Genomic DNA, 27,859 nt, shown 5'->3' with positions numbered 1-27,859 from the left:
CAACGGTCATGGCCTTAGGAAAGTAAAGTTTTATTCCTTCATTCTCTTTCTCTTTCTTTTTTCACCTTTTCTTTGTATGCAAGGTCATTACGTGTCATAGAAGGCTTGCCTCGATAATGTCTCGAAGGAAATCACACTTTTTTTAAGAGTTTCTAGAGGTAATGAAGAGCACAAACACTAAAACAATGAAAAATAAATCAGGGCCCAAATTTCATCTTCTCATCCGCGATGGTTTTTGGAAAGCTAGAAAACGTGACAAGTAAATGTCATTTTGAGGCTCTTCTAGTTATCCTCTTGACTTAGATCTACCATTTTCCATGTATGGCTCTTGTTTGATTGAGGATTGCCTACTTCTCATTGCTCTTTACAAGGACGTAATTATACAAGAGCTTAGATAAAAATTGTCTACTTTTATGGAGGGAGTAATGACACTACTGAGATTGGAATGGGTGAAAATGGAGGATCAACGCCCGCTTTGGAAGGCTCTTTACTAGGAAATAACGAGACTAGGGGTGCAATAGGGTGATCAAACTTGCAAATGGGTCCGAATTTACATATTCCATTTCGAAGGTAGAATGTACAAAGTTGCATCCCCTGTTGACACAAAATTCCCATAAATGATACCCGATTGCATTTTAATTTCAACAGAGGAATTTTAGAATAAATAAATTAATAACATTATCTTACCGGACGAAGAGGAAGACCCATAGGACTCATCGAAGTTGGCAATGATGGAATGGTAATATCCTTGGGGTGATGATACTTGCAATTCCCGCCAAACCCACAAAGCCCTGTTTTCATATAAAAGTCACAATCTGGTTGCTCAGGCCTTTGGGGGTACTCTAAGCACAAGTCCTTCGAATCCGACGATAATGTCCATCCTGGCTTTGGTTGGGTGCTATTCATGAATTTCATTTGTCGGTCGTTTGAAGTGACATATTGACCCTGAAACAAATGGAAAAACTTTTAAAGGATTTAAGACGTGCCAAAAGAACATATTATCATGGACGTAAACATTACAAGCATACACATAACAATGCTCGACTAATTACAAATTAATTATGCATCAAGTGTCAAACAACGATTTAGTCGATATAACCGTGGTATAGAAAAAAACTAGGCTTTTGAAAGGATAAAAGGGCGACATACCTTTGTGCACTCTTGTGACTACTTATGCGTCATTATATAAAAAGACATTGATCTTTAAACAAGGGGTAGGGAGAAACCATAAAGTAATATTTACTTGATATGAATTCCAACAAGTCATTGGAATGCTCTGAGAAGAAGAAGCATAAGGGGGTTGCATATCGTAAGGCGGCGACACTCCCGAATAAAATCCAGAGCCAGCCACAGAAGCAACATGCCTTATAGTTGCCCAACATTGTAAAGGTATTGGCGAACGAAACATGGCTTCAATGTTGATGGGTTCTGGATGATGGAACTTGCACGATGTACCGAACTTGCATCTGCCCGTCCTTAGATAATACACACACTCCTTTTCACCCTAGCCAAGTCATCAAGAAAACTTTTGTACTTAGGTCCCATGGGATCAACATTGTCCTCTCTATGGACACCAAAAAATCTCTATCAATCTATCTCTATGTGGACAACAACAACAACATTGAAAACCTCAAAAAAGTGTTAATTTCCTTTAGAAGTGATAGTGGATGAGCATTACGCCACTTAGACAAGCCCTTGAAGTGCGAACTTCTTTCCTCCGAAACTTGGGAGCTATACTTAAAACCGGCCGAACTTTAGAAGATCCTATTGAACCCTATGGACCAAAAGCCTTATGTCCTTATTTATTTATTTTTGTGTTGGTTTAGATGAGCTTGCTTGATAAGTAGAGATCAATGCAATGAATGCATTGATCTCTACTAGTTTATGGACAAAAGGCCTTATGTCCTTATTTTATTTATTTTTGTTTTGGTGTAGATGAGCTTGCTTGATAAGTAGAGATCAATACATTATTTATCATCATTATTTACTAACCAATCTTATAGGTAATCCGAGATGGTTGAACCATAGTAGGGCTCCTTCTGTAGTACTTCCTGCACATGGAAGCTGCTGGCCCGGGTGATGGTATTTGCACTGACCACCAAACTTGCAGGTCCCTGTCTTAAGATAGAACTGGACATATGGGATATACAGAAATAAGAAAGAAAGAAAGTATTAGAGTTTGAGATTTAAATGAAACTTGAACAAAATAAATAATAGGGTTTAGAGGTTGGATGGGTTAGGAAAACTAAGGTTCCCAAATGCCCATCATTGCAAAATGCATATATAATTATGCATATGCATAAATATTATGGGTCTTTAGATGAATCATAAGCATAGAGATGGGATCATTACATATAATGATATATATATATATATACATATCTATATGTCTGTGTGTATACATATGTATATGTTAGTTATCTACAAGATATTTGATTTGAAAGGATTGCATTCATAATTTTCATATCAAATTAACCAGAGTTTGACATTACCACTATTAATGTTATGATGATGATGATGATGATGATGATGATGATTAATGCCCAGAGTTTGACATTACCACTATTAATGTTATGATAATGCTGTTCATCTTAGCTTAATCTGAAGGATATGAGGCCCTTAATAGATGTTTGAAAACAGAAGAAGAAGAAGAAGAAGAAGAAGAACAGAGAGCTACCTGGCATTCAGGCTGTCCAATCCTCTGTGGCAGCCCAATATAGCCTTCCTGCAAGAAGAATACCAAAAAGAAGAAGAAGAAGAATAAAAACAGACCAGGGAAAACAGGAAATTAGGGTTATAGATTAATCTATCCAGGAGGAGGAAAAACAGAAAAGAGGAAGCAACATTTTGAATTAACAGAAAACAGAACCAATGAAGAAGATGTAGCAGGAACAGGAAAGAAGAATAGAAAAGAAAAACAGCAAGAAAATGGAAAATCAAAAAGGCTAAAAAGAAGAAGATTCAGAAGATTCAGAAGATTCAGAAGAAGCAATGTAAAGGATGGAATGATTAGCCTCTTCTTTCTGATTCAATCTAACTTGTTTCTTCTGCTGTTTTACCATCGTAATGGATGGATGATCCAACGGCTCCGGATGATTGAAGCGACAATGGGGTCCAAATCGGCAAGTGGCAGTACGGAGGAAGAAGGCGCAGTCACGCAGAGCAGCAGCAGGTGGAGGAATCTGTTGATTCTCGGCGGATTCCTCAATGGAGAAGGAAGGAGAACCTAGAGGTGGAATTCCTCTCTGTCACTCTAAATTCTGATCTTCTTAATAATATTCCGCATGCACTTAATTGGTGGGATGGATTGGATATAATAATAGGAATTAATAGAAGAAGAAGAAGAAGAAGAAGAAGGGAGTAAAAGCAATCGAAGGATGAATCAGACAGAATCACGAAAGTCTGAGATGGAGCAAAGATGGATCATAGCCATGGCGAACAGAAGAAGACACAGAGAGGAGGTAGTGCCAATAATGATCACAACAAACGAACTTCTGATGACAGAGAGAGAGAGAGAGACAGAGATGATCAGTCTTCATACACAGCAAGGAGAAGGAGGAGGAATATGTATGTATGTATGTATGAATTTATGTATGTATTTATACGCAGGAAGGAGAAGGAGGAGGAGTATGTATGTATGTATAATGTAATAATGTATGTATGTATAATGTATGTATGCATGTATATGTATGTATATATGTATGTATGTATAATGTATGTATGCATGTATATGTATGTATGTATAATGTATGTATGCATGTATATGTATGTATATATGTATGTATGTATAATGTATGTATGCATGTATATGTATGTATATATGTATGTATGTAGACTGCAAGCATTCAAACGTTTGGAAACGACCACGTTTGAAATGAGAAAAATACGTACTCCTTTTTTGTTCTTCTTTTTCATACATTTTCATTATAATTGAGCTCACCCTAGTGGTCGGTAACCATGCTATTGTTGTCTGTGTTTGGGGTTCGATTGCCAATATTTACATTACTCTCTCATTAGTACAATGTCATAGCGAAATTTCATGTTATAATAATTCTTTTGTTTTCTTATTATTAGAAATTAGAACTAAGGACAACCTAGTGGTAAGTTGTTGTGCTACTATTACTTGTGTCTTGGGCTCTATTCTTAACTTTCTCATATCCTCTTGTTAGTGTCATGGCAAAATTTTATGTTAGTGTCATGTTCCTTTTTCTTCTTTTTCTTTCTTTCTTTGTTATTAGAATTTAGGTCACCCTAGTGGTAAGTTGTTATGCTACTACTGCTTATGTCATGTTTTCTTCATATTCTTGAATATACGTTTTATGAGTTTTTGATCGTTTAGTTGTTCTTTTCTTTTTTTCTTTCTTTGTTATTTGAAATTAGCTCACCCTAGTGGTAAGTTGTTATGCTACTACTGTCTAGGTAATGTTTTCTTCATATTCTCAAATATACGTTTTATGAGTTTTTGATCATTTATTTTTTCTTTCTTTGTTATTAGAAATTAGCTTGCCTTGGTGGTAAATTGTTATGCTACTACTGCCTATGTCATGTTTTCTTCATATTCTCGAATATATGTTTTATGAGTTTTTGAACGTTTGATTATAATTTATAATGACATATTTTGATTCAATCTCTATAGTTCATACTCCTTTTTTTGTAAAGTTCTAAAGTGAGGATGATAGAGATGTCTTGATTCTTAATAAGCATCCCAAAAGTATGCATGTGATACAATGCAAATATTGCAACCATACTTATGTTGGTGGTTCACAATGGATTAGAGTCCACTTATTGGGATTGAGAGTGAATAATATATAATATAGACCATAGTCAATCCTATCCAACATTGAGATGATTTACTATACACGTTTGATTGAATCATTCTCGAATGTGAATGCACGTATGATACGTATGGTTCATTCTAATGTAGGAATGCCAATATGTATTAATGTGTGTGTGTGTGTGTGTGTGTGTGTGTTTATCCGCTACCAAATCATAAATAGGGCTGACGAGGGAATCGTGGCCACAAATGGTGCAGGTCACTCAACTGAGTGGCGTGTGCAATCTGCATTGTTCGATAGGAATCGACAACGGTTCGGTTTAGCCTAAACTGTTTTGGGGTTCTCAAACTTGAACCGAACCAATCCCTAAACCAGTTTGGGAATCGGTTTGAGACAAAAAAAGCTTTAGAGGTGTGAAGAAACCCAAAAAACACCACTACCACTTCCTCCTACTCTTCTTCTCCTCCCATCCCAATCCTCCTCATCTTGCTTTGTAGATTGCTACCGCTCGACCCTCGAGCACCTCCAGTATATAGTCAGCTCACGACGAGAGGGTCGATGTAACCCTTTCCAGACCTCAATATGTCCATTCTTGATTGCTATTGCCCATCCCTCAACCACCATCAAGTCGAGCTCGCCGCATCTTAGGTCCAACTCGAGAGAGAATTTGGAACTAAAATTTCATCTATATGTATAGAAAGAATGCATATAACAGAAAGAAGGAGGTCCTTTGATCATCCATTATGCAAGCTCCCTCTCCCTCTCTCATCACTCAACAGTCTATTGCCTATGGCTTCTTGTCAATCTCTCTCTCAACTTTCAAGTTCAAACTTTCTAAACGCTAATTATTAAATAACATAAATGGCTTAAACAGCTAAAACGGTTTGAGCCGTTTTGGCAAGGCTCAAGCCAAGTAGAACCGAGCTCAAACCGTTTACGTAAGCTCAAGCCTAAACAGTTTAGGCTTGAGCCGAGCCGTTGCCGATCCCTATCGTCTGATTTGGAAAAAAAAGAACGCGCGAAGAAAAAGGTGTCAGTGGTCGCCTAACTCTGACTGTTGCAGGTTGCCCAACCAAATGTATCATTTCCACCAAAATCTTCTAATCACTTTGAACTTGAAACTTAAAACTTAAAATATAACACATCAAATAGCCACAAACTAAAACATTAAAACTTCCAAAATCGACAAACTTCACCATACATAAAACTTAACACTTCAAAAAATACACAAACTTAGACCTAACAACGAAAAATTAACTTTAAACCTAAAACTTAAAACATACTTGATTCGTAAACCTTATTACAATGGTCCTAAAACAAAATGTTCTCGTCCTAATACTTGTTGTACGGTCGAGGGGTCATAACGCTTGCTTTAGACATGGAATAGTTGCCTCGGCCGTTTGTAATTTCGACTCCCGTTACTCCATACCTGATGCTATAGGGTTTGTCTCCTCGACTAGTTTTGCCTCTGTCTCCACTTCTATTTTTGTGAAATGGTCGTTGCGCATATGGGCCACGTGATCTATAAAAAGCAACAACCCATATAGATGGGACATGTGCCTCTCAATAATCATCCAGATGCTGAATATATGCTTACATTTACTCACAAGGTCATGGCAATCACAGTATGAGCACTGAAGTGATACATTATATCACAGAGTGGGAGTCATCAAGCTCAATATTTTAAACCAATATCGGGCCTTGTCCACAATATGCACTATTGCAATATTAGTTTCATACCTTTCGAGTATCCTCTCGGCCTCTTTAAGTCTTGACCTTTGATCCATACAATTTGCACAGGGTGCAAATCTACCACTCTCACATATTTCTTGTTGTTGCTAGTATTATTCTACGATGTTACTTCTGATGCAAGTGCCAATTTCACTATCCCCGATTAAGACATGTACACGATCAATAATTGATCGGTTACTTCTTCCTCTCAAGGCAATATATTTGATAAACTGCCAATGTCTCTCCACAATATTGGTAGTGTCAACGTGTCCGTAGTTGAACATTCTCCCAAACTTGGGCCAAAGTTTCCTCCACACACATGTCAAGCCACACCATCCTCCTTTTATATATTGCCAAACACTTGGCTTGTTTGCATATTCTCCCTTTAACTCCTCACACATCACACTGAATGTGGATTCCGTAATGCATTGCATGAGTTGACACATTCGGTGATAAAGATGGTTTCTCTCAATTGCACTTACTTTTGGCAACAAGTTGTCCACCCATGGTTTTTTGGCATGGAACTGAGACAATAAAAGTTGACAATGAGTTTGCGACCATTTCCCATTAGCAACAATCCAAGATTGATGGTCATATGGAACCACATTACTTATGGCATTATATGATGTCCAACATTTATTGATCACTATTGATTTTGCCTCACATTGGGCATCCTTGTGAATATGACTCTCAAACAAGTTTCTAACGTGACTTGTACCATAACAAGATCCCAATTCCCATGGCATTTGGGGCCACAATTGCATATAATGACAACCCTAATTAGTTTGTTTTAAATGTAGAGTCAATTGCCCAAGAGTTGTTTAGCGACAATTGCGCACACATTTCTAACATCCATTGATCTTGAAGCACCAACATAAATGGTTGCCGCACCGGAGATCCACATTCATCAGGCAAGTAGGGTTAGACATGAGCCACCTTCCCAAGGTCTCAGAGTGTAGAGGCATCTTGCATCATCAAAGATCAATCAACCTTTGACATGGCACTCCCGATTTTTAACCTATTTACCATGTTATGGACTTCCTTTGGTATCATAAAGAACTTATAGCTAACAAGTTCTAATGGACTAGTCTTAGACTATGCTTCCTTTGTTGGAAATGGGTCGTCGTGAAGAAATGTCTACAACACTATATGCTAATAGACAACAAACTTAAGTGAATGAAACAATGAACAATGAATAGAGAAGACTAACAACTTGCAACATTTGGGGGAGAGAAAGAGGGAAAAACTGAGAGGCACAAATACAAACTTGTATTATTCAAGAACCGACAACAACAACATCATCCTACAAACTAGTTACGAAGTTGGTTATATACTAACCAAACTAGGGCAACTGCCCTTTATGCTAATTACAGAAATAGCCACCTAGTTTGTACGAGGAGATAGTGTGAATACACCCATTATATGACCATATTTGACATCCTTATGCATGCTCATCCGTGCCACATGCCTTGCACACCAAACATCAAATAGGTCATCTTTGCCACAACGTATGACATTTGGGTGTGCTGGCAAATGGTACACATTGGGTGTACTTCTTGGAACATGACCACTATTGGGTGTACTTGTTTCCTTAAGCGTGTGTGATACTTAGTTTGAATCTCCGCGAGCGCATCATCTAACTTAAGGGATTCTACCTTGATCACTTCTATCGAAGTAGTCTTGTTATATTTGACGACACACATTCCCAACATATCGGTTGGTGTTGCTTTTGACACCGATAGGCAACCACAATGTTTATAGAGTGCTTTAACATATGCACTAACGCAGCCAAGATCACGAAGATCCACTGCCCAATGTCTCTTTAACGTTTTTAGAGTCCCTCTCAATGGTTGATGGGAGACGCCACCATGTGACACCAATACTACCTCGCTCCATTTCTCTACGCATATGACTTGAAGATTAGGTGATGCCTTAAGTTAAATTGCATTCTCATCCCCTAGCATGTGTGAACTCTTCACATGCCTCCATGCATGGAGATTGAGAGGTGCACCCCTTGTGACATCACTTAACGTTGTCGTGAAGATCCGTCACTACGCGCGGATCATGAGGCGGAACCGCCGGGGTTCTGGACCGGAAGGATTTAGAGTCGATACAAGCTTTGGCGAGAAAGTACTTAAGATAGATTGGGAAAGAGAGAAGTTGAGATTACACGATTGATTTGATAACGAATTTCTTCCTCTTAATTTTCATACAAAAAACCTCGTGTTTTTCTCCTCCCCCTTCCCTCTTTTATAGATGCTCTCATGCATATGATGCATGTGAGGGTACAAGACATGCATAAATTGCATGTTTGCCATTTGGCGCTTAAGTATTACATGTGGTGCATGCTAATCATGTCACTCATTTTAGCACTCATGGATGAGAATTTACATGTAAAATTACAATGATAGAAATATAATTTTAACTAAATACTATGGCTTAATGGTAAGCCATTTGACTCCTAACTTGGAGGTGCAAGGTTCGAATCCATACTTGCCCTCCTTGTATATGTATATATTTTTATATATTTATTTTATCTAGTCGCCGGTTCGCCGGATACCGTCGCCGACGCCGGATACCGACGTCGAATACCGGTGCCGCATGCCGCCGCCGGATTGCGGTCGGATAACCGGCTCCATCGCCGGTCCAGTTATGGTTGGCCAAAACCCTTTTCGAGTAGCTAGCCACCTCCACTCTAAGTTCAAGTTGCCTTGAACTCTCTATGCTCCACACATAGACACAAAGATAATGTCTTTTGCTCCACCTTATATATGATGAGAGCCGTATTTGTCGTGCCTATGTGGGATATCTCACAATTTTCTCTTTTCTTTTCACAAACTTTATACCCTCATATCTTGACATTTAGTTGTCCATTTCTCGTGTAATAAAGTGCATTCGAAACCTCCATCATTTGTACTTAGATATTGAAAATGTTATCTTCACAATTATTGTATTACGTGATTCATACTCGATTTTGTACGTTTTATGGGATTTTCACACTATTGCCGAAAATCTTCACGACATACCTTAATTTGTCATGATAAATCGTCAACTATCAAATCATACATACCTTTTGTGAACGCAAAATACCTGGGGGAATAATACATGAAGGGATCCACCGCCTCGTCTTCACATTCGGATGTAGATGACTGAGTGCCCATCTCCAATTTGTCTTTAGATGTGAATGATGTTGTGGACGACGATGACATATCCTCCAATTCGTCTTCCATCATGGCAAAGATTCCATGATTCATTTGTGATTGAATTTGGGTGTGATCGGTTGGGATTAATATCAGCCCAATCCATTCGGGTGTAATAGGAATTGATTATTTCCTTTAATTAAGGTGTGTTTGAATTATGTGGAAAATGGATGTTATATGATCGATTATTTTATGTGATTGGATTATGTGTCTTCAGTCTTTTGTTAGGATGGTCCATTGTTTTATGTGATTATTGTCTGTGGAAAATGGACATTAGTGTGATCGTTACCAAAGCAAACATTTGAGGTAGTTGGGGTCCTACCACTCGGCGAGTTAGGTTCCTCATTAATGAGTCGGGATCCTGAGTAATGAGTTGGACTCTTGCTTTCTTACATGAGTCAGGGTCTTGACTAATGAGTCTAGCTCCTGTGTAGTGTAAAAGACAATAGCATCCATATCATGAAACAAAAATACAAGAAATAAAAAAATGGGACAATACCATTTGCAAGAACATCGGGATGAAAATATGGAAAATAACAATAATTATAAGTGAAAAAAATTAATAAATAAATATTAGTAGTAGTAGTTATTAGTTTAATATTAATAAGCGAAATAAATATTAATAAATAAACATTTAGTCCAATGCTAAAAATATGTGGTTTTCAAATGCTCGTTGCTCTTGCCGTTCAACATGATCTAGAGTTGCATCACTTGGATGTACAAACGGCTTTTCTTCATGGAGATTTAGATGAAGAACTTTATTTACAACAACCATAATTTTTTGAAGATCCAAGTCATCCAGCACATGTTTGTCGACTTCGTAAATCTATTTATGGCCTTAAGCAATCTCCATGCATATGGTATCACAAACTACACTCTTTTCTTATAACAATTGGATATCATCGTCTAAACAATGAGCCAAATATATATGTTAGAAAAGCCAAATCCAATTTTGTTATCATAGGTGTCTATGTTGATGATTTGCCCTTGATCTCTAATTCTAAGTCTTATCTAGCTATTGCAAAGAAGGAACTCGCTTATGTTTGATCTCTAATTCTAAATCTTATCTAGCTATTGCAAAGAAGGAACTCGCTTATGTCTTTCCTATCACTGATTTAGGCCCTATGACACATTTTGTAGGCATCAAAATAACTCAAAATAGAACAAATCATATTATCTCATTATAACAATCAAACTATATTATTTCTATTCTCCAAAGATTTGATATGCTTCATAGTAAACCTATTAGTACTCCTCTTACCTCTCCATGTAAACTTTCAAATGATGATTGTCCCAAGAATGAACGAGAATGTTCTGAAATGAAGGATGTACCCTATAAACAAATCCTTGGGTGTATAAGGTATAAGATATCTAGTAAGTGGCACACGTCCCGATATTTGCTTTGCCACCGGTTTTCTTTCTCGTTTCATGGTTTATCCAGGACCAAAGCATTGGATCGTGCTCAAAAGATTACTACGATACTTGAAGCATACTCAACATTATGTGTTGACTTACTCAGCCACACAATCTGAGTCAACCACACTTGTGCAAGGATGGACAAATCCCACTAGCCAACTAATTGGTTGGTCGGACTTAGATTGGGGGAAGATGTGGACGATCGCAAGTCAACAGGTGGCTATGTTTACACACTAGCTGGCGCTGCAATTTCGTGGAAGTCGAAGAAACAAACTACTGTAACATTGTCATCCACCGAAGCTGAATATGTTGTTGCAGCTTTAGCGGCTAAAGAAGGCATATGGATTAAAGCTATGCTTGAAGAATTTAAACTATTTACTATTCCAATAGTGACTTTGTTTTGCTATAATCAATATTGCATCAAGTTAGCCAACAATCCGAAGATGAGTGACAATATACGTCATGTGGACTTAAAACATCATTTTCTTCGTGATCTCATTGAAACAAAGAAGATAGAGTTAAAGTTTGCTCCCACTCATCAAATGTGGGCTGATTTTCTAACAAAACCTCTTCAACATTCTAAGCACATTATTTGTTGCAAGCAAGTTGGATTAATTTATGTAATCGAAGACAAAGATGAAAATCTACACTACTAGAAATTTTCGCTTAGGGGGAAGTGTGGAAAATAATAATTATTATAAGGAAAAAAAATAAAAAAATAAAAAATAGTAGTATTAGTTCTTAGTTCTTAGGAATACGGTTTCCTTCATAAGAAGGAAACTCTAACCGTATCGGTGGTGGTCTTATAAAGCCACCACCAATGATGTAATAGTTAAGGGAATTCTATTAATACAATACGCTTCTGTTTCCCTCAACTCTCTCTCTCTCTCTCCCCCCCCCCCCCCCTTTTTCTTTCTTCTCTCTCTTTTTCTCTTCTTTCCCTACAGAAAAACCCCAAATCGTTTGATACCATGTACAAGAAATACAAAAATTTGACAATTCCAAAATACACCGAGTTGACAATCTTCAGAATCCCTAAACCCAACCCTACTACAACCATCATCCAATGTATGCAAGTGATCAAAATGCGCAATGCAAACATATTCAAAAATCGTCTCTTGCATGCAAACCATTTTCAATAACATTTTAACTTTTTATGTGATTATTTTAACGTTTAACCTTCAACCAAAAAATTTCACCCAATTCTTTTTTAATCCAAAAAAAGGTAGAAAGCATTAAACTATATACCTGGAAATGATTCCAAAAGTTGATCAGATGTGGGTGCAGATGGTTGCCACATGCAAATTGATGGCAGGTGTAGTTCTAGGTAGCTTCTTCCCTCCTAAAACCCTGGTCGTTTGTTTCAAGAAATGATCAAAATGACAAGGATCAGGGTTTTTTGTCATAAAACATAATAAGACGGGCTCTTGCCTCAAGTGAGTCGAGCTCCTCGGGCTCCTACCATCAAATGAGTTGAAATCCTCGGGCTCCTGTCTTCAAGTGAGTTGAGCTCCTCTAGTTCCACGGGATCCTGCCTTCAATTGAGTCGAGCTCCTCATAAAGTAAAATTGGGCTCCTTGGGCTCCCCATAAAGTAAAATTGGATGGTATTGATCACGCGCACCATCGACTACACACCTGCACCCTCCATGCCTATGATTCCCTTGCCAAGCCTATTAATGGTTTAGATGCCAATAGACACATTGTTGTCTATGATGTATGTATTTATGTTTTTCTATGATGTATGTATGTATGTATGTATGTATGTATGTTAATATATGTATGTATGAATTCCATTGTACGTGTACGTATGTACGTATGTGTATGATGTATGTATGTATTTATTCGATAATGCATGTATGTATGTATTCCATTGTACATGTACGTACGTACGTACGTATGTGTATGATGTATGTATGTATTTATTCGATAATACATGTATGTATGTATGTATGTATGTATGTATGTATGTATGTATGTATGTATATATGCATTCCAGTATGAAGGAGTAATGTATGTATGTATGTGTTCACTCCCCCAATTCCTCTCTCTCTCTCAATATTTGACACACATATATCAAGAGACTCTACCATGTCCCAAACCAACCACCCATTCCAATGCCTTCCACACCCCGACCTACCATGGGGACACTTTTCACGACCTCTAGGGTCACGAAGGTCATAAAAAAATTACAACATAGGAAATCCATGGACCACACGTGAAACAGGATTGCGAGCCGAGCACATCATATATGCTCGAGAGTGGCTAGGCCCCTTTCTCACTCTAATCTTCAACCGCGCCCTCGCCGAGGGTTTTCCACCACAATGGACCATGAACACAGTGGCCCCTATACATAAAGGAGGGGACCCAATGGACCCAAATACATATAGGACCATTATGAAGGGTCATACACTCACTAAACTATATGGTGTAGTAATGAAAGCAAAGCTCAACGATTATATGGAAACATTAAGTCTTCGAGCACCTGAGCAGACTGGCTTTAAACGAGCCTTCTCCGCTATTGACCATATCTTCACACTTAGGTGCTTAATTGACCAAACGAAGGCTCGTAAGAAGAAACTATATTGTTGCTTTGTGGACTTCAGCAAAGCCTTTGACACAATTCCTAGGGAGAAGTTGTTTGATAGACTTAAGAGCTTGGAGATACCAAATGACATGATCTGGGCCATTTATGCCCAATATGAGCAAGTCTCTGGGTGCGTAAGATGCCCAGGTGGCCTATCCGATGGTTTCACTAGCACCATTGGTGTAAAACAGGATTGCCCCTATCACTGACTCTTTTTGGGATCTACATTGATGAATGAGATCATTAATTTTATTGCTCGTAAGGGAGGCAAGGGAGTAGCTATTGAGGATACACAAGTTAGTCTCTTACTCTACACAGACGACATTATTGTCTTGCTCTCAGAGTTGAAACACGGCCTACAAAAGCATCTTAATGCCCTAGATGACTTTTGTACACAACGAGGACTTGTAGTGAATCTAGCGAAAATTAATGTCCTTATCTTTCAGACATTGTCCCGAGTTAGGAGTAAATGTCACTTAATCCTCTCTCATAAACTAGTTGAGGTAGTTGGATCATATGTATACTTGGGAGTCACTTTTAGTGCTCGCTTAGGTAAATTCTCAATGACCTAGGCAACCAAAGATAGGCTAACGAGAGGGTATGCATCCCTCTCACTCTTAGAGAGACAATGCCACCAAGCATACTTTCAAGAGCCACGAACTAAGGGATGGCTCTTCGACCCATTAGTGACCCCGTCCCTCATGTAAGCATCAGGAGTATGGGTTCTAGGTCTACCATCTTTCATGTGGACGCAATTAGAGAGACCTTTGGTGACGATGTTATCACGTCAACTCCAAAGCAAATCGACAGTACCACATGACATTATTAGAGCAGAGTTCAGTCTGCCCCCGATGTTAGTAGAAGCGTTGTTTCAAGTGGTAGTTTTTATTCATCGGATACATAGCCAACCACAAGATAGGATATCCCGTAGAGCCTTTGAGGCATCCGGATTCCTACATGCGTCTGGAGACACTAGCTCTTGGTATAGCACTGTGGTGAGTTGGTTACTTGCAAACGACATAGACGTTAATAACCTACGCCCCCCTTAAGTACAACCATGGGACTGACCAAATTCTAATATCTCATGAAGACCGTAATAAAGTGATACACCAAGAAATATGGCAAATTTATACTCGATACAAGAGCCACTCCTATCTAAAATGTTACATATTATAAGGAACACTTCTTGCACTTCTCTCAGTTAGGTTTTATTACATGACCAAGATATCTAGATACATTCTTAATAAATGCACTAAGGGTGGCCATTGGAAAACTTAGGATATCATCTCACCAACTTGAGATTGAGAATGGTCAGGCTAATAGAGTCCCTAGGGAGGAAAGGCTATGTAGGTTGTGCCACATAGAGATAGAGGATGAGTATCACTTCACATGCAAGTGCCCAACTTATGCCGAGATACGAGTGGAATACCAAGACATATTAGGACCCTCTCCCACCCTCTCCAAACTATTAGATGCCTCGGATGTAAAGAGACTAGGTAGGTATATCTTAGAGCTAAAACAACATAGGGAGAATAAATTACAAAGTGTTAACCATAACCCTTTTACTATTCATCAACTTGTAACTAGTGTAATTTTTCAAGAACAAGGGGAGACGATGAATGTGGATACTCTTACGCCTCTCGGCCTCTCTCTTGAGGAAGCCGAAATGCTAAGAACAACCAAACGCCCTTGGGTGTTGGGCTTCAAAACAAGTCGACACGGAATAGAAAGGATTGAGAAGATAAGGAAACGTGAGCTACGTCGACTAGAAGCTATGGTTGGGGTACCTTTTACATTGGGGCCACGGGCCACATCCACATCGAAACCCTTTGACCTTCCGCTTCTCTTCGAGAGACTTGGATGGAAATGAAATTAGGCCTAGTATAACATCATTTTCATTGTAGAACATGTTTGTTATTTTACTAGAACTATTTAGCATAAAACTCTATTTTTATTTTTATTTTTTACTTTCGATGAATGGGTAAATATCCCATTTTTTGTTATAAACCATTTGTCTCATGGACCAAATTTGGCCTTAGAAGACGTTAATCTCTCTCTCTCTCTCTCTCTCTCTCTCTCTCTCTCTCTCTCTCTCTCTCTCTGGACACTTTGGTGACACCAGTTCTTCTTTATGGGGTGGAAGTATGGGGCGGTAACATCCCTAAATCTATGTGGAAAGAGTTTGAAAATGTCCAAAAACATTTTCTTACAAAGTTTCTACAAGTTAAGAAACAAACGTCTTACACCCTCCTCCTCCTTGAGATGGGATCGCTTCCCATTGAGATCATGGCCATGGAAAGGGTAGTTGAATACATGCTTAAGGTTCAAAAAAGTCCCTCGCATCGACTTCCTAGAATTGTATGGGAAGCAAGCAAAAAGATCCAAAAGACTCATAAAAGCAAAATTTTGTGTTCCAGTTGGATGCAAGATATAGAAAAATGGTTTGGTAGATGGGATGCAAGACAGTTGCTTCATGATGCATCACTAGATTCCTCTATAAATGAGGCCTTCTTGCAATGCCAATGTATCATGACATTGGGCAAGTGTGGAGGGTCACGCTTCACACATCATACTACACATGTTGCACCTAACTACAAAACCATATTCTTTGCGGAACTGGAAAACCGTACACATCGATACATGTTAGAGCCCATACCGTTATCTGTCATTCAAACCATTGCTTCCATGCAACTTAGCTCACATGCATTACGATGTGAGACAGGGTGTTGGGGCACAAGTGATGAGAGTAGTTGGCTATGCACACTTTGCCCTAAACAAGTTCACGAGTCCAAGTATCACACTTTGATACAATGCTTTGCCTTTGATCATATTCAACCATGCTTTCCACATCTCTTTGACCGAGCCCAATCCTTGCATGAATTCCTCTCACAACCACAATGTGCACTCTTGATTGCAACATTCATTAGTAAAGTTCTTGAACATCGAGAGTCACTACTCACTTCCACACGTATCACGTGAAATATAATATTTTTGGTCTCATAGGTCATATTTGACCTCCGAAGACGATAATATAATCTATCTATCTATCTATCTATCTATCTATCTATCTATCTATCTCGGTCTTCAAGTTTGACAAGCTATGGCTTGATTCGAAGCTCACAACAAGGTCTGTGATATGTTCCAAGAAGATTTGTTTCGTAATCAACAAAAGCTAATAGGTTTCAGAGGTATCCTTCTCCTAGTTTTGGTCTTACAATGGCAAACGCTCGTAAAGCTGCCACAAAGTCCAGGAGTATGATTGATAATGAGCCAAGATAACCAACGATTCTTTATGCCAATGCAATATACTTAGTAACAATGGACAAAATGTTTATGAGTGACTTGATTTCTCTTCAAGAAACCATAAACAAGCAAGGTGAAGAGATTAGGAAACTAATGAAAGAGAATGTTAAGCTCCAAACTGTTGTCATTGAGAATGAAATTCTTAAGAAAATAGTTGCAAAACTTGAAGATGAGATTCAAGAATGTAAGAAAGCTTCTTTTGAAATAAATAAATGAGCACTTAACAAGATTGAGTTAGAGGAAGCATTAAAAGAAAAAAAAATAGATACAATGAGGTGAGATGAAGGTGTCAGTTTTAGGACCGTAGATAGACGAGAAAAATAGACACAAATGATATATAGAACTGAAAATAGAAAACAACAAAATAGAAAGAATACGCAGTACACCAAATTTATGTGGAAACCCTAAAGTAGGGGAAAACCACGGGGCAACAGAACTTCATTATATGACAAAGATACAAGAGGAGAATCAGATTACAAAGACTTTGTTGAACAGAGTATTCACCACTTAGGGTTTTGGCAAGTTCACCTAAATATGCCTACACTACCTTTGTTGTCTCCTACCTTCTCTTTGTTACACTATCACTATTATATCTGCTCTACACCTTCTCTACTTCTTCTACAACTGCACACTACACCCAAAAGTTTTCCCTAGCTTCACATATTTATAGAAGGAATAAGTTATTATTATATTATAATAGTTATTCGACCGGCTGGTCGACTTGACTATCTGACCCACAGGTCAATTTGACTAGTCGATTCCTATGTCGACTATCCAGTCGGTTTGACTAGCAAACTCTGTCATTGACAATCATGTCAACCCGGCTAGTCGGCCTATTCTTGCACTTGGATTATCCACCCAATATTTTCAACCTCCAAATTGGTTGACCCCCAAGTCATTCCTCTGGTCGTTCGAGACCCCAAATGGTCGACTCTTCATTTTCTTCACTCAGTCAACTACCAAGTTGACTCGCTGGTCACTCCAAATGATCGACCCGATTTCAACTACCGATTCTCCCAATCGATCAACTAACTTCACCCATTAGGAGGGACTAAATCCTAACAAACTCCTCCCCCTTCACTCATGTAGGGAGAGTCGGCCAATCATGTCTTCTGTCGACAGACTCTGAGTTTGTCCATAGGTAGGATTTTCGTGAGCATGTCAGATCCATTATCATCAGTATGGATGCTCACAAGGGTAAACTCTTCCTCTTCCACTTTCTCTCATAATTAGTGATACCTTCTCTTATATGCTTGGTTGAGAGTGGTACGCAGTGTTCTTGGCGCAATGTATGACACTTTGATTATCACAATGAAGTAAGAATCTTTCTTGGTTCATTCCTAGTTCACTGAGAAAATTCTTCATCTAAATCAGCTCCTTTCCAACCTCTACTGCAACCATATATTTTGCCTCTGTGGTCGAGAAAACCACAACCTTTTACAATCTCGACTGCCATGACATTGCTTCCCCTTCATAGGTCATCACATTACTTGATGTGGATCGATTGGAGTGCACATCCCCTGACATGTTTGAGTCGGTAAAACCTTTGGGCATAGGTTTTCTGAAACCATACCTAAGGCATACCCTTGAGGCGCCTTTTAAGTACATGAGTATCCATTTTATAGCCTCAACTTCATCTCCCACCTTTTTGGCCCACAAAAGAAACTAGCCAATAAACGGAGAACACATCTCTCCCAAGGTCAACATAATAATGGAAAAGACACAATTAGCTCTTTTTTCAAATATTTCCAATGTTTTCTGCTTGATTCTTGTCCCCATAAAAATAAGGAGAGTGCTTCATGCCATAGGACAACCAAGCTATGTTGAACACAAGAAGAATGAGGAATTTGGAGCAATTTGAAGTGTTTGCCATCATGATTCCTTAATCATTGTCCTCCCATGGTTGGGAGTATGAATACATCTCTTGCAAGCATAAAAAAACTAACCCCAATATTGGACGGTGGAGTAGGAGGAATTGGTCGGTGAAGTTGGAGGAGCTAGACAATTAGCGTCAAGGCAATCAGGGTACGAGGAACTAGATGTATTGAATCTTGAGAAGGGGGGGAGATGGACATCCTGTTTTTCTATGGTGATTCATTCCCAACTAGTTAAAGTTGATTGGCATAGTTGTGAACATTGATGGTCGACTATGTTCATAACTTGCCTAAGGTGGGAGGAAGTATGTTGACCATAGTTTTAAAATCTCTTTCGTATGTGGAAGGAAAAATGTTGACTTGAAACTAAAGACGAACCATTTGGCAGTTGTTGGGGCCCTTATTTAAGTTGACAATGACCACCCATTTAGGGTGTTCATTACAATGGAACTCAGGGTCTCTAAATGTGGGAGTAGTAAGGAGAATCTAGAGACGTACCAAAATGTACATGGTCGCCTTGATGTCAGGATCGTGGATGTGAAGGTATTTGATCTCCATAACCTAGATTATCCTCACTTTTGAGATTTTATGTCAATGAGGGCGAGGCAAAAGAGGCCAGTTGAATAAGAGTGTGGAGCACATTTGCTTTGCAGTGAAGTATTCTCGCCATTGCCAACACTGAGAAACAGGAAAAAAAACTAAAGAGGGAAATGGAGAGATGCAAGGGGGGTATGAACATAGGGTTGAGTGATGGGTGTGGTAGGAGAAGAGATGGCATGGTGTCTCATGGATCACTACTGAAATTGGGAATTGATGGTTGGATCCTCACAGAATGGAAGGCCCCACGGGGTTGGGTAGTCAAGGGGTATAGAGTCTAGGAACTCCACACCTTTTTGTCTATGTAAAAAGGGGTATAGAATTTGAATCTTTGTAGTGCATATAAAAGGATTGTTCCTTTTGCATTTTCGATGCAAACGAGGTAGGTGAGAATTTAATGCAAATGAGGTACCTCTCTCTCCATATAAAAGGAAGGGAAGAGGACTTACTTAGGGGTTCTTCTTTTGGGAATTTTTGGGGGAGAAGCAGCTCTTTGTTTCATTATTTTGGAAGATTTTTGCATTAAGGTATATTGTCATTATTTTTCATTTTCTCTTATTCACCTCCTCTTCTTATCCATAGATTTTTGGTCTTCTTTTCCACCATAGAGGGCATTGCATCTCGACGACATTGAAAAAGGGTTTTGCTAACTCACACATCAATGCTTGAGAGGAGCACAAAGTGACATCATCCCTAGTCGAAGTCCCCAATAGTCTTGCTTGATAATAGTTCAATAAGGGGATCCATGATATGATGGAACCATCCTCAAAATCTGATTGAACACTTGTGGACAAAGTCACGATGTTGTTGGCATAAAGTGTGGGGAGTAGAAGGAGGTCTACGTGATGTTTAACTACGATCTCGGGATGAGAAATAGAAACCTCTAGAGGCGGGGCGTGAATGATTGACAATGATAATTTTGTTGGAGAAGGGTGCTTGGATGTCTTTGCTATATAGCCTTCGAGCTTTGGGGTTAAGGGTTTACCATTTGAGCTTTCAAGCTCAAGCTTTTGTCATAGAGCTTTTGCACTCAATGTTTATAGACCACCTTAAACACTGAAGCAGTGATTAACAAACCAATCATCAAACAATACAAGTGGGTTCCTACTATCTGAAAATAATCAACCGCCACCTTCCTTCCTCTAAGTCATCCTTGGAACGGACAATGCTTGCCTCCAATGCTTACAAAGGTAAATAGTTCTCATATTAGTCCATGGGAGTATGAGATGAAGTGTGTCCATTGCAATCTTACAATTATGAATTGAGGTATGCACATCGGAATCCATGTTATGTTCGTGCAAAAATAGTTCTCATATTAGTCCATACTAAAAGTATTTGTTTATACTTATTGCCATATGCATACATTACAAAAGGTATAATTTATTGTTTCTCTTAGGAAGGAAAGAAAAGCCTACTACTATTGATTAATAAATTTATGATCTATGACTAGCCAAATAAGTGGTGCAACATATAGGAATGATTATTGAGTACATGAAATGTTTCAAAAAGTGTCCTAACCAAATTGTCAAAGGCATTGCGAGTGGAAGGAGCCTCAATGCATCAATGTCATAATATAGCGCCAACTTCACTAACATCGACAACATAGTTCCATCTTTTCCTCAAAGTTATTGTTTCAATGGTCCTATCACTAAATTTTCATTGTATATAACCAAGTTCTTGTTATAAATGGAGTGCCATTTTGTTTTATAATGATCTTAACTAGACTTAAAAAGTTTTTGGCAGACTTTTTTAAGTAGAATTGTATTTCTTGAATGTGAAATGTAAAAGTCCGCTCTTGATTCATTTTTCGTTGAGTTTACAAGCTCGTCGTTCTTTTATGTAAATGCTTGATTTAGTGTGTGTAATAACAAGTCTTTCATCATCTCATATAAAAGATTGATGTTTTTTAGACTAGTCATCAAAATGGAAACAACAACTTCAACTCAGTTATGTTCATGTTGTCGTTACCCATTAACATCATTGGTCATATTTGAAATATTCCTTTAGTGAACCCTTTCAAGGTGGTAAATGGTCACTTTAATGCATGTGCTGATTAGGTAGATATGGAGAAATAATGGAAAGTCTTCAACCAATCTTTCTTTTGTGGTCATGATCCTACACAAATGTAGTGTAGAGCAATAGAAGAGATCTTCAAGAAATCTTACTTTTAATTTAGATTTTTGCCTATTTCATAGAAACATCAAATGGATAGACCTAGAAATGTCTATTGCATGAAATGACTAATACATGAGAGACACCATCATATGGCACAACATCTTGCACCTATCCTCCATTATAATTGCCAAATACAATTTAAACTAGAGAATATACAATAGGGCTACAATATGTCCACATGGACACTTAGGGCACCATAAATTCCAACAAGTTCCACATATATAATACCTAAAAAATGTTTCATAGTCTTAAATAAGACAATTTTAGACATTCATTCTAAGAATTTAGTAAAAACATTAGTGCTTGAATGAATGATATGAATAAATATGTTTCCTGATTAATTTCCAAATTTGGTGCATTCCATGCTATGCACCCAAGAACTTGGCATGGAAAGTCATACATACAATGTAGCAAGGGTATGCATCTATATGCATGGCTTCTCTTATATATACATGTATTGGTAAAATGAGAAAATTGGTATACAAATGTTGAACAAGCTTTAACACCTAAGAAATGAAATTAAGAAAAAATAATAATGGAAGCACAATGAAGAATGGATTATCATTGTAATATTCTTTGTAGGTACTAGGGATTAAAAAATGAAATTTTAAATATGGGCTATTTGACTATTCTATGAAGATACACTTTTCATCTTCTTCTTGTTGGGAAAAAACATTTCTGCTTTTATGACCTACGAAACGTAGACAATTGCACAAGAGGTGTGGTAGAGGACCGCACATACTTGCTAGTGACAAATATCCACTATTAAATACACAAAAATGGTACAAATGTCATGAGTTTCTCCTTTGGTTGAAAATAAAAAAGTAAGTGTAATCTACTTAATGCATTCACTTTCCATGAAATCAAACGGAATATTTGACAATATTTTCCGTTTTGTTTGATTTTTGTAACCCATGGATAAGGATGCTTACTTTGTGGCAAGTCATGATAGAAGTAATAGAATTGCATCATGTCTTGAAACAAAAAGAAGACAGAGAGGTTATGGCTTGAAGGAAACATGACGATGACATCTATAGTGCTTGAGCACGAGATTATGCATAATATGGAAAAAACTAGAAGGAGACCAAGGAGATTACGCTGAAGACATCTGATGTCGAGGAACATGAATATTGCCTACCTCATAACAACACTAGTTGCTAGCATTTGATGCTTTGCAACACTTTGTATTAGGATTTGCACTTCACCTAGTCAATAAATCTTGGCCCACTAATGGGGCTCTTTTAAATAGTAATGACTTCAAATTGTGTGAGGTCAAAGTGATGGTTTGACAATGTCTTAAATCATTCACCACTTGATGATATAATTATTATGACATAGCTTAAACTTTCCAAAATAGAAACTTCCAAAGTGCCTTGAGAAAAATGGAATTTAGCGTGTGTGGGAAAATTTATTTTGTAAATTGTGACTAATGATATAAAAAAGGAATTGCTAGCATGTTTCATCTTGGTTGTCAAGAATATTTTATGTAGCATTAAAAATTATAGTCGTAACTACTCCTAAGTAAGGAAAGGAAAAGTGTACACATTGCACTCCAATAATACATATTGGGAGCAACTATTTCAATATGATTCAATTAGAGATTTGATGTGGACAGTGGAAGTCCAATGTGTAAGTGTTGCCTTTATATGCATCACATAAGAGACTCAATACACTCGCCTTCAATTCTATTAGGCAGAGGGATAATATACAAATGCATGATCTTGATTCTTACCTTCTAAAATTTGTTTATGTATGTTTGAAGTGGTACAATATGTGCTTTGCAACCTTACAATTGTGGTTCAATTTGTGAGGAATATGTTGATGTTTGTGATCATGACAAAAAGTTCATATTTCACGATCTTAAAACAATAGGTTTACAATTTCAAGTTTCAAGTTTTTGCATTGAACAAGTGTTTTAAGTGTCTTGCAAATGTAAAATTTTCACGACTTCACAAGTTACTTCTAGCATTAGAATAGTATGTCTTTGAAACATATGATGTTAAAATGGAACTAAAAGTTGGTGTAATAACATCAAGACCTAGTATTAGTTGTAATATCAACATTATCCATAGTACTACTAATAATGTGTAGTTACAAAAATATCACTTAATTCCTCTTGATCACAAATTAAAGTTGTTTGCAATTAATGTAACTGACTACTATACACTAACCATATTGACTTGTGTGATTGGTTGCAAGAACATCCTCAATTAGATTTAAGCACAAAAATTTAGAGAGAATAAACATTAATATCACAAGATTAAGCCCTACTTAAAGAGACTAATGAAAAGTAAACTTATGAAAAATAGAAATGTATGCTAGATTAAAGGAGTTTGAGCTCCAATGCTAGAAATTTGAGAAATGTTGCCACTGATAGGAAAACTATAGAGAACATTACATATAACACACAATGATGTAAAATTTCAACCTCTAACTAAGACACAAGTTGTGATCAAAATCAACCCCCAAGTCAACTAGACTGAGCATGTGGGGTTCCTAAGCAATATGATGTTGACCCTTCAAATTCCACAATTTGATAAAGCACTTGTTCAGATCTTACAATCCAATGGTTTCCTAAGTTTCTAATGAGAGTAGTGTGGATGTTACGCCAATGTCCACCATATCTAATAGGGGAACTTGTTGGATATGACACGGCACATAGAGCATTTGTGATTTAGCCTTGGTCACATCTTAACATTTAAGTTTAGTTTGAGCATGTTGAAGGTTGGTTTTGATTGATGCAAGACACTTAGGTTTTCCTCAATTTTTGCATGTCCCTTTTTCTTAGAATGAGTTGAGATTCCAACATAATTGGACCATAGTGGCATTTCAAGTTACTCCTTGTTGACAAACCCTGGAAAATCGAGGCCATCAAAGGTTCTTAAAATGCATGCTCTTGTTTTTGTGATTGTGGTGGCAATATAGGGTCCTTCAGATTGGAGTTTGAGTTTCTTTTTGGATGTTTGGGAGACGAATTAGAGGATTGTGCCTCCTCCTACTAAATCTTTACCTTTTGACCTTGTTATCATGCCATTTGTTTCGTTTTGCTTTTTCTACAAGGGCATGGTATGGTAGCAAGTAGGTTTCTATCAAGAGTTTAAGGTTTTCGAGGCAAGAAGGTCGGAGGTCACCATCCCATCATTCTTGGGCAGTGATATGAAGGCTAGGTACAAAGAAATCACCAAGATGACAACTTGACCATAGACCAATTTAAACCATGTGTGCCAAGTCACGACTTTGTAAGAGGTTCACAAACCATGAACACCGCTTGGAGTTTTGTACTTCTATTGGACCATGATGCGGCCACTACTTATGTGAGGATGTTACAAAGAACCTTGTTGAAACCCTACGAAGAGCTTCTTCGATGGACTACCATGAATTCACCAAGGAGGTGAGTAACTAAATTCAGAAAATAAGATCCTTGGTTGCTTATTAACTCCAAGGGGCATCCGAATCACACGACCACATGTTTGTATAAGAATTTAGCCATTCCCATGCATCTCTTTTTTGGAAAGCTTCAGCTTCAACCCGTTTGATTCAATAATAATTTGTTGCTACTTTGCGACTTGAAAGTCACGGTAAATGATTGGCAAGAACGTGGTCTTTCACTTTTTGCATGATGATTTCAAGGAAGTTGATGATCCATGGGGAGATCCACCTTATGGCATGTGTCTCATTGACAAGGTGTAGAAGATACTGATGGTCAACATAAAACCAAAAGTGATAGATAAGAGGTAGTGTTGGAATTCCTTGCCTCCATATATCATTGTGAGTCCATCTTGCGCCGTTGTAGACTAATTTCGTCTGCAACATTGAGTTGATGACTGGGGAAAGTTATTGGGAAGTCAAGGTTTCCTTTTGTAGGTTGGGTTGAGACTGCTCCGATCACAAAAGCAGATGTGTTCATGTGGGATTCTTTGTCCCACTCAAGTGATAGGAGGATGGATGCTTTGGATAGACATTCCTTGAGGAGTTCAAGGGCGGTCATGCATTCCTCTGTCCATGTGAATGTTTTTAAGAGGTCGTATAAGGGTCACACTTTTTTGCAAACATTTTAATGAACCTTCTATATATTTAACCAACAAGACTTGGGGTCATTTCTTTATATGTGGCTACAATATGAGTTTGATTGTGGCTCTAGGTGGATATCCATCATTGTACAATGTATGTCCTAAGATGAGTTCATGTTTCACCCAAATTTTGGCACTTGAGAAAGTTAAGGCAAAGTTGGTACTCTCTACATTTAGTGAATGTCATGCACAATAGTTGGAGGTGGACACCCCACCCTAAATGGATGCACATGTCATTGACATATGATTCAATTCCATTGCATTAGTTGGAAGCAAAGATGTGATCAACTCATTGGTTTTGCTCAAGGCGCTAGTGAGGCGGAATGGCATTTGTTTGTAGGCGAATGTATCAAATTGAGTGGCAAACGTTGTTTTGTGTTCAAGGTCTTCTTGGCATTCAAATTCTTGTAAGAGTCTTGTTAAGGAGACTTTGTATGCTTGTGTGAGCTCAATTTTGATTAGCACTAGTTTATCATTGTCTTCATCTCCTAGGTTGATTGCCTTTACTTTGGTCAAGCTATCGCATGTCGCACCTTGTACACGTCTTGTCCTTTGCGGTCTATGCCACATGATGAAGTGTGACCCTTGCTCATATAGTCAAAAGTGTGCGTGGAAATTTGCCTCCTCTAGTACATTTGGCAATTTGGCAAGAGTAATGGTAGTTGTGAGGGGAGAGGTTACTAGAGTGGTCTTCATCACCAAGGTCATGTTACATTGTCTAGGAATTTGTTGCATACATGGTGTCCCATTTATTTCATTTAACATTTTTGACATTGTGAGGTTTAGGCGAACAAAGTGGATAGGCTCAATGAGTGTTTCCTCTCCTTCAACTTCTATAGGTATATGGGAGAGGTTCAAGCAATACACTTTTTTACTATCTACATCGCACTGACAGTTGCTAGGGCATGCACATAGTTCATATTCGGGGATGTGGAGGTAATGAACTTAGCATCACTATGAGCTTTTAGCCAATGTTCAGGGTCATGGTTTCAAATACTGATCCCTCACGAGTATCTTCATTAGGGTCATGGTTGCCCTTCTCCAATTGTATGCTTACTGAGAATAACATTAGGGTTTTTCTTTTGGTATTTAAATTTTGAAAGAGAAAATTCGAAATAGATTAGGAATCTAAGAAGTTTTGAGAAATTTGAGGTTAGATCATAGAATTGCTCAAGTTGCAAAAATAATTGCTTGAACATTGGGTTGTACAAGAGCATTCGAAGAAATAACAAAAAATTATAGGAAATTCATGTAGGAAAATTTACTGTATTTCAACACATTTCCCTAGTTTTCATATCATAAATTTTGATGCATTTCTTCAAGCTTTGGTGTTATGCATGTATAACAATTATAGATGTCATTAGTAATATGAAAAAAATAGGTAAATAATGTTTTAAATGTTTCACTCTCTAAACTTTGATTTCATTTGCATGTATTTGCATACTAGTAGTAGCATATAAATTTTCCATGCTCACATATGCAACCATGCACTTTTCACCCTATCTCTATTGATTGCTCAAAGGCCCATTCCCCAAGATTTACATTTCCCTTTTTGGAACACACGTATAGTATAGCTAACAATAGCTACAAATGACCAGAAGATGATACCCTATCAAGGAGAGATTTGGCCTTTTCAATACGTCCTTTGCGATTATATAGATCGATAATACAAGTTTAATGTTCTACCAATAAACCTTAGACATCTCATCAAACCATTTCTCTCCCTCTTCTAAAAGCCCCGCATGATTGCACGCACTCAACACATGCTACAGATCTTCAAAATGCAAGTACCAAGTGACCGCATCTATATGTACCCCTAGTTTCGTCATCTTTGAAAAGCATTCCAAAGCTTCATTGAGAAGCTTTTCCTTGACATATTTATTAATCAATGCATTCCAAGATACAACATCTTGAATAGGAAGCTTCTCAAACACTTCTTGTGCATTCCCTATATCACCACATGTAGCATACGTATCTACCAAAGCATTTCCAAGCATAGCGTTGTTTTGAAATAATCCTAACCTTCTGACCTCAGTATCTATGTGTTCTCCAATGTGGGTAGATCTAAGAATGCCACAAGCTTTCAAGATGCAAATATAAGTTACCACGACTAGGTTGACTCCATCTTCCAT

The 27,859-nt window shown here is 37.9% G+C and overlaps 1 protein-coding gene across 1 annotated transcript; it reads right to left on the bottom strand.

Moving 5' to 3' along the window:
- Nucleotides 1–211: 211 nt before the first annotated feature.
- LOC147861880 (zinc finger CCCH domain-containing protein 66-like) lies at nucleotides 212–27,859 on the bottom strand. The gene is made up of 7 exons (XM_087322472.1): nucleotides 27,519–27,859; nucleotides 2,870–2,945; nucleotides 2,678–2,725; nucleotides 1,993–2,130; nucleotides 1,244–1,504; nucleotides 688–945; nucleotides 212–594 (listed from the first exon to the last, which is right to left on the bottom strand). The coding sequence occupies exons 1-7, from the start codon at nucleotides 27,857–27,859 to the stop codon at nucleotides 412–414; spliced, it is 1,305 nt and encodes a 434-aa protein (XP_087178598.1). The 3' UTR covers nucleotides 212–411.

This window comes from Azolla caroliniana, unplaced genomic scaffold, assembly GCF_043228905.1.
Source record: "Azolla caroliniana isolate FFs.n. ecotype wild unplaced genomic scaffold, voAzoCaro1.0.p SCAF_7, whole genome shotgun sequence".
Lineage (NCBI taxonomy): Eukaryota > Viridiplantae > Streptophyta > Polypodiopsida > Salviniales > Salviniaceae > Azolla > Azolla caroliniana.
The sequence above is the reverse complement of the archived record's forward strand: the minus strand, read 5'-3'. Positions and strand labels throughout refer to the sequence as shown.

Bases quoted from the DNA above. Each gene is read 5' to 3' on its own strand.
- LOC147861880 (XM_087322472.1), bottom strand. From the start codon at position 27,859: ATGGAAGATGGAGTCAACCTAGTCGTGGTAACTTATATTTGCATCTTG. The intron at 2,131-2,677 runs GTAGCTCTCTGT...CCATATGTCCAG, and splicing joins TTGGACAGCCTGAATGCCAG to TTCTATCTTAAGACAGGGAC. The intron at 946-1,243 runs GTAAATATTACT...CATTTGTTTCAG, and splicing joins CTTGTTGGAATTCATATCAA to GGTCAATATGTCACTTCAAA.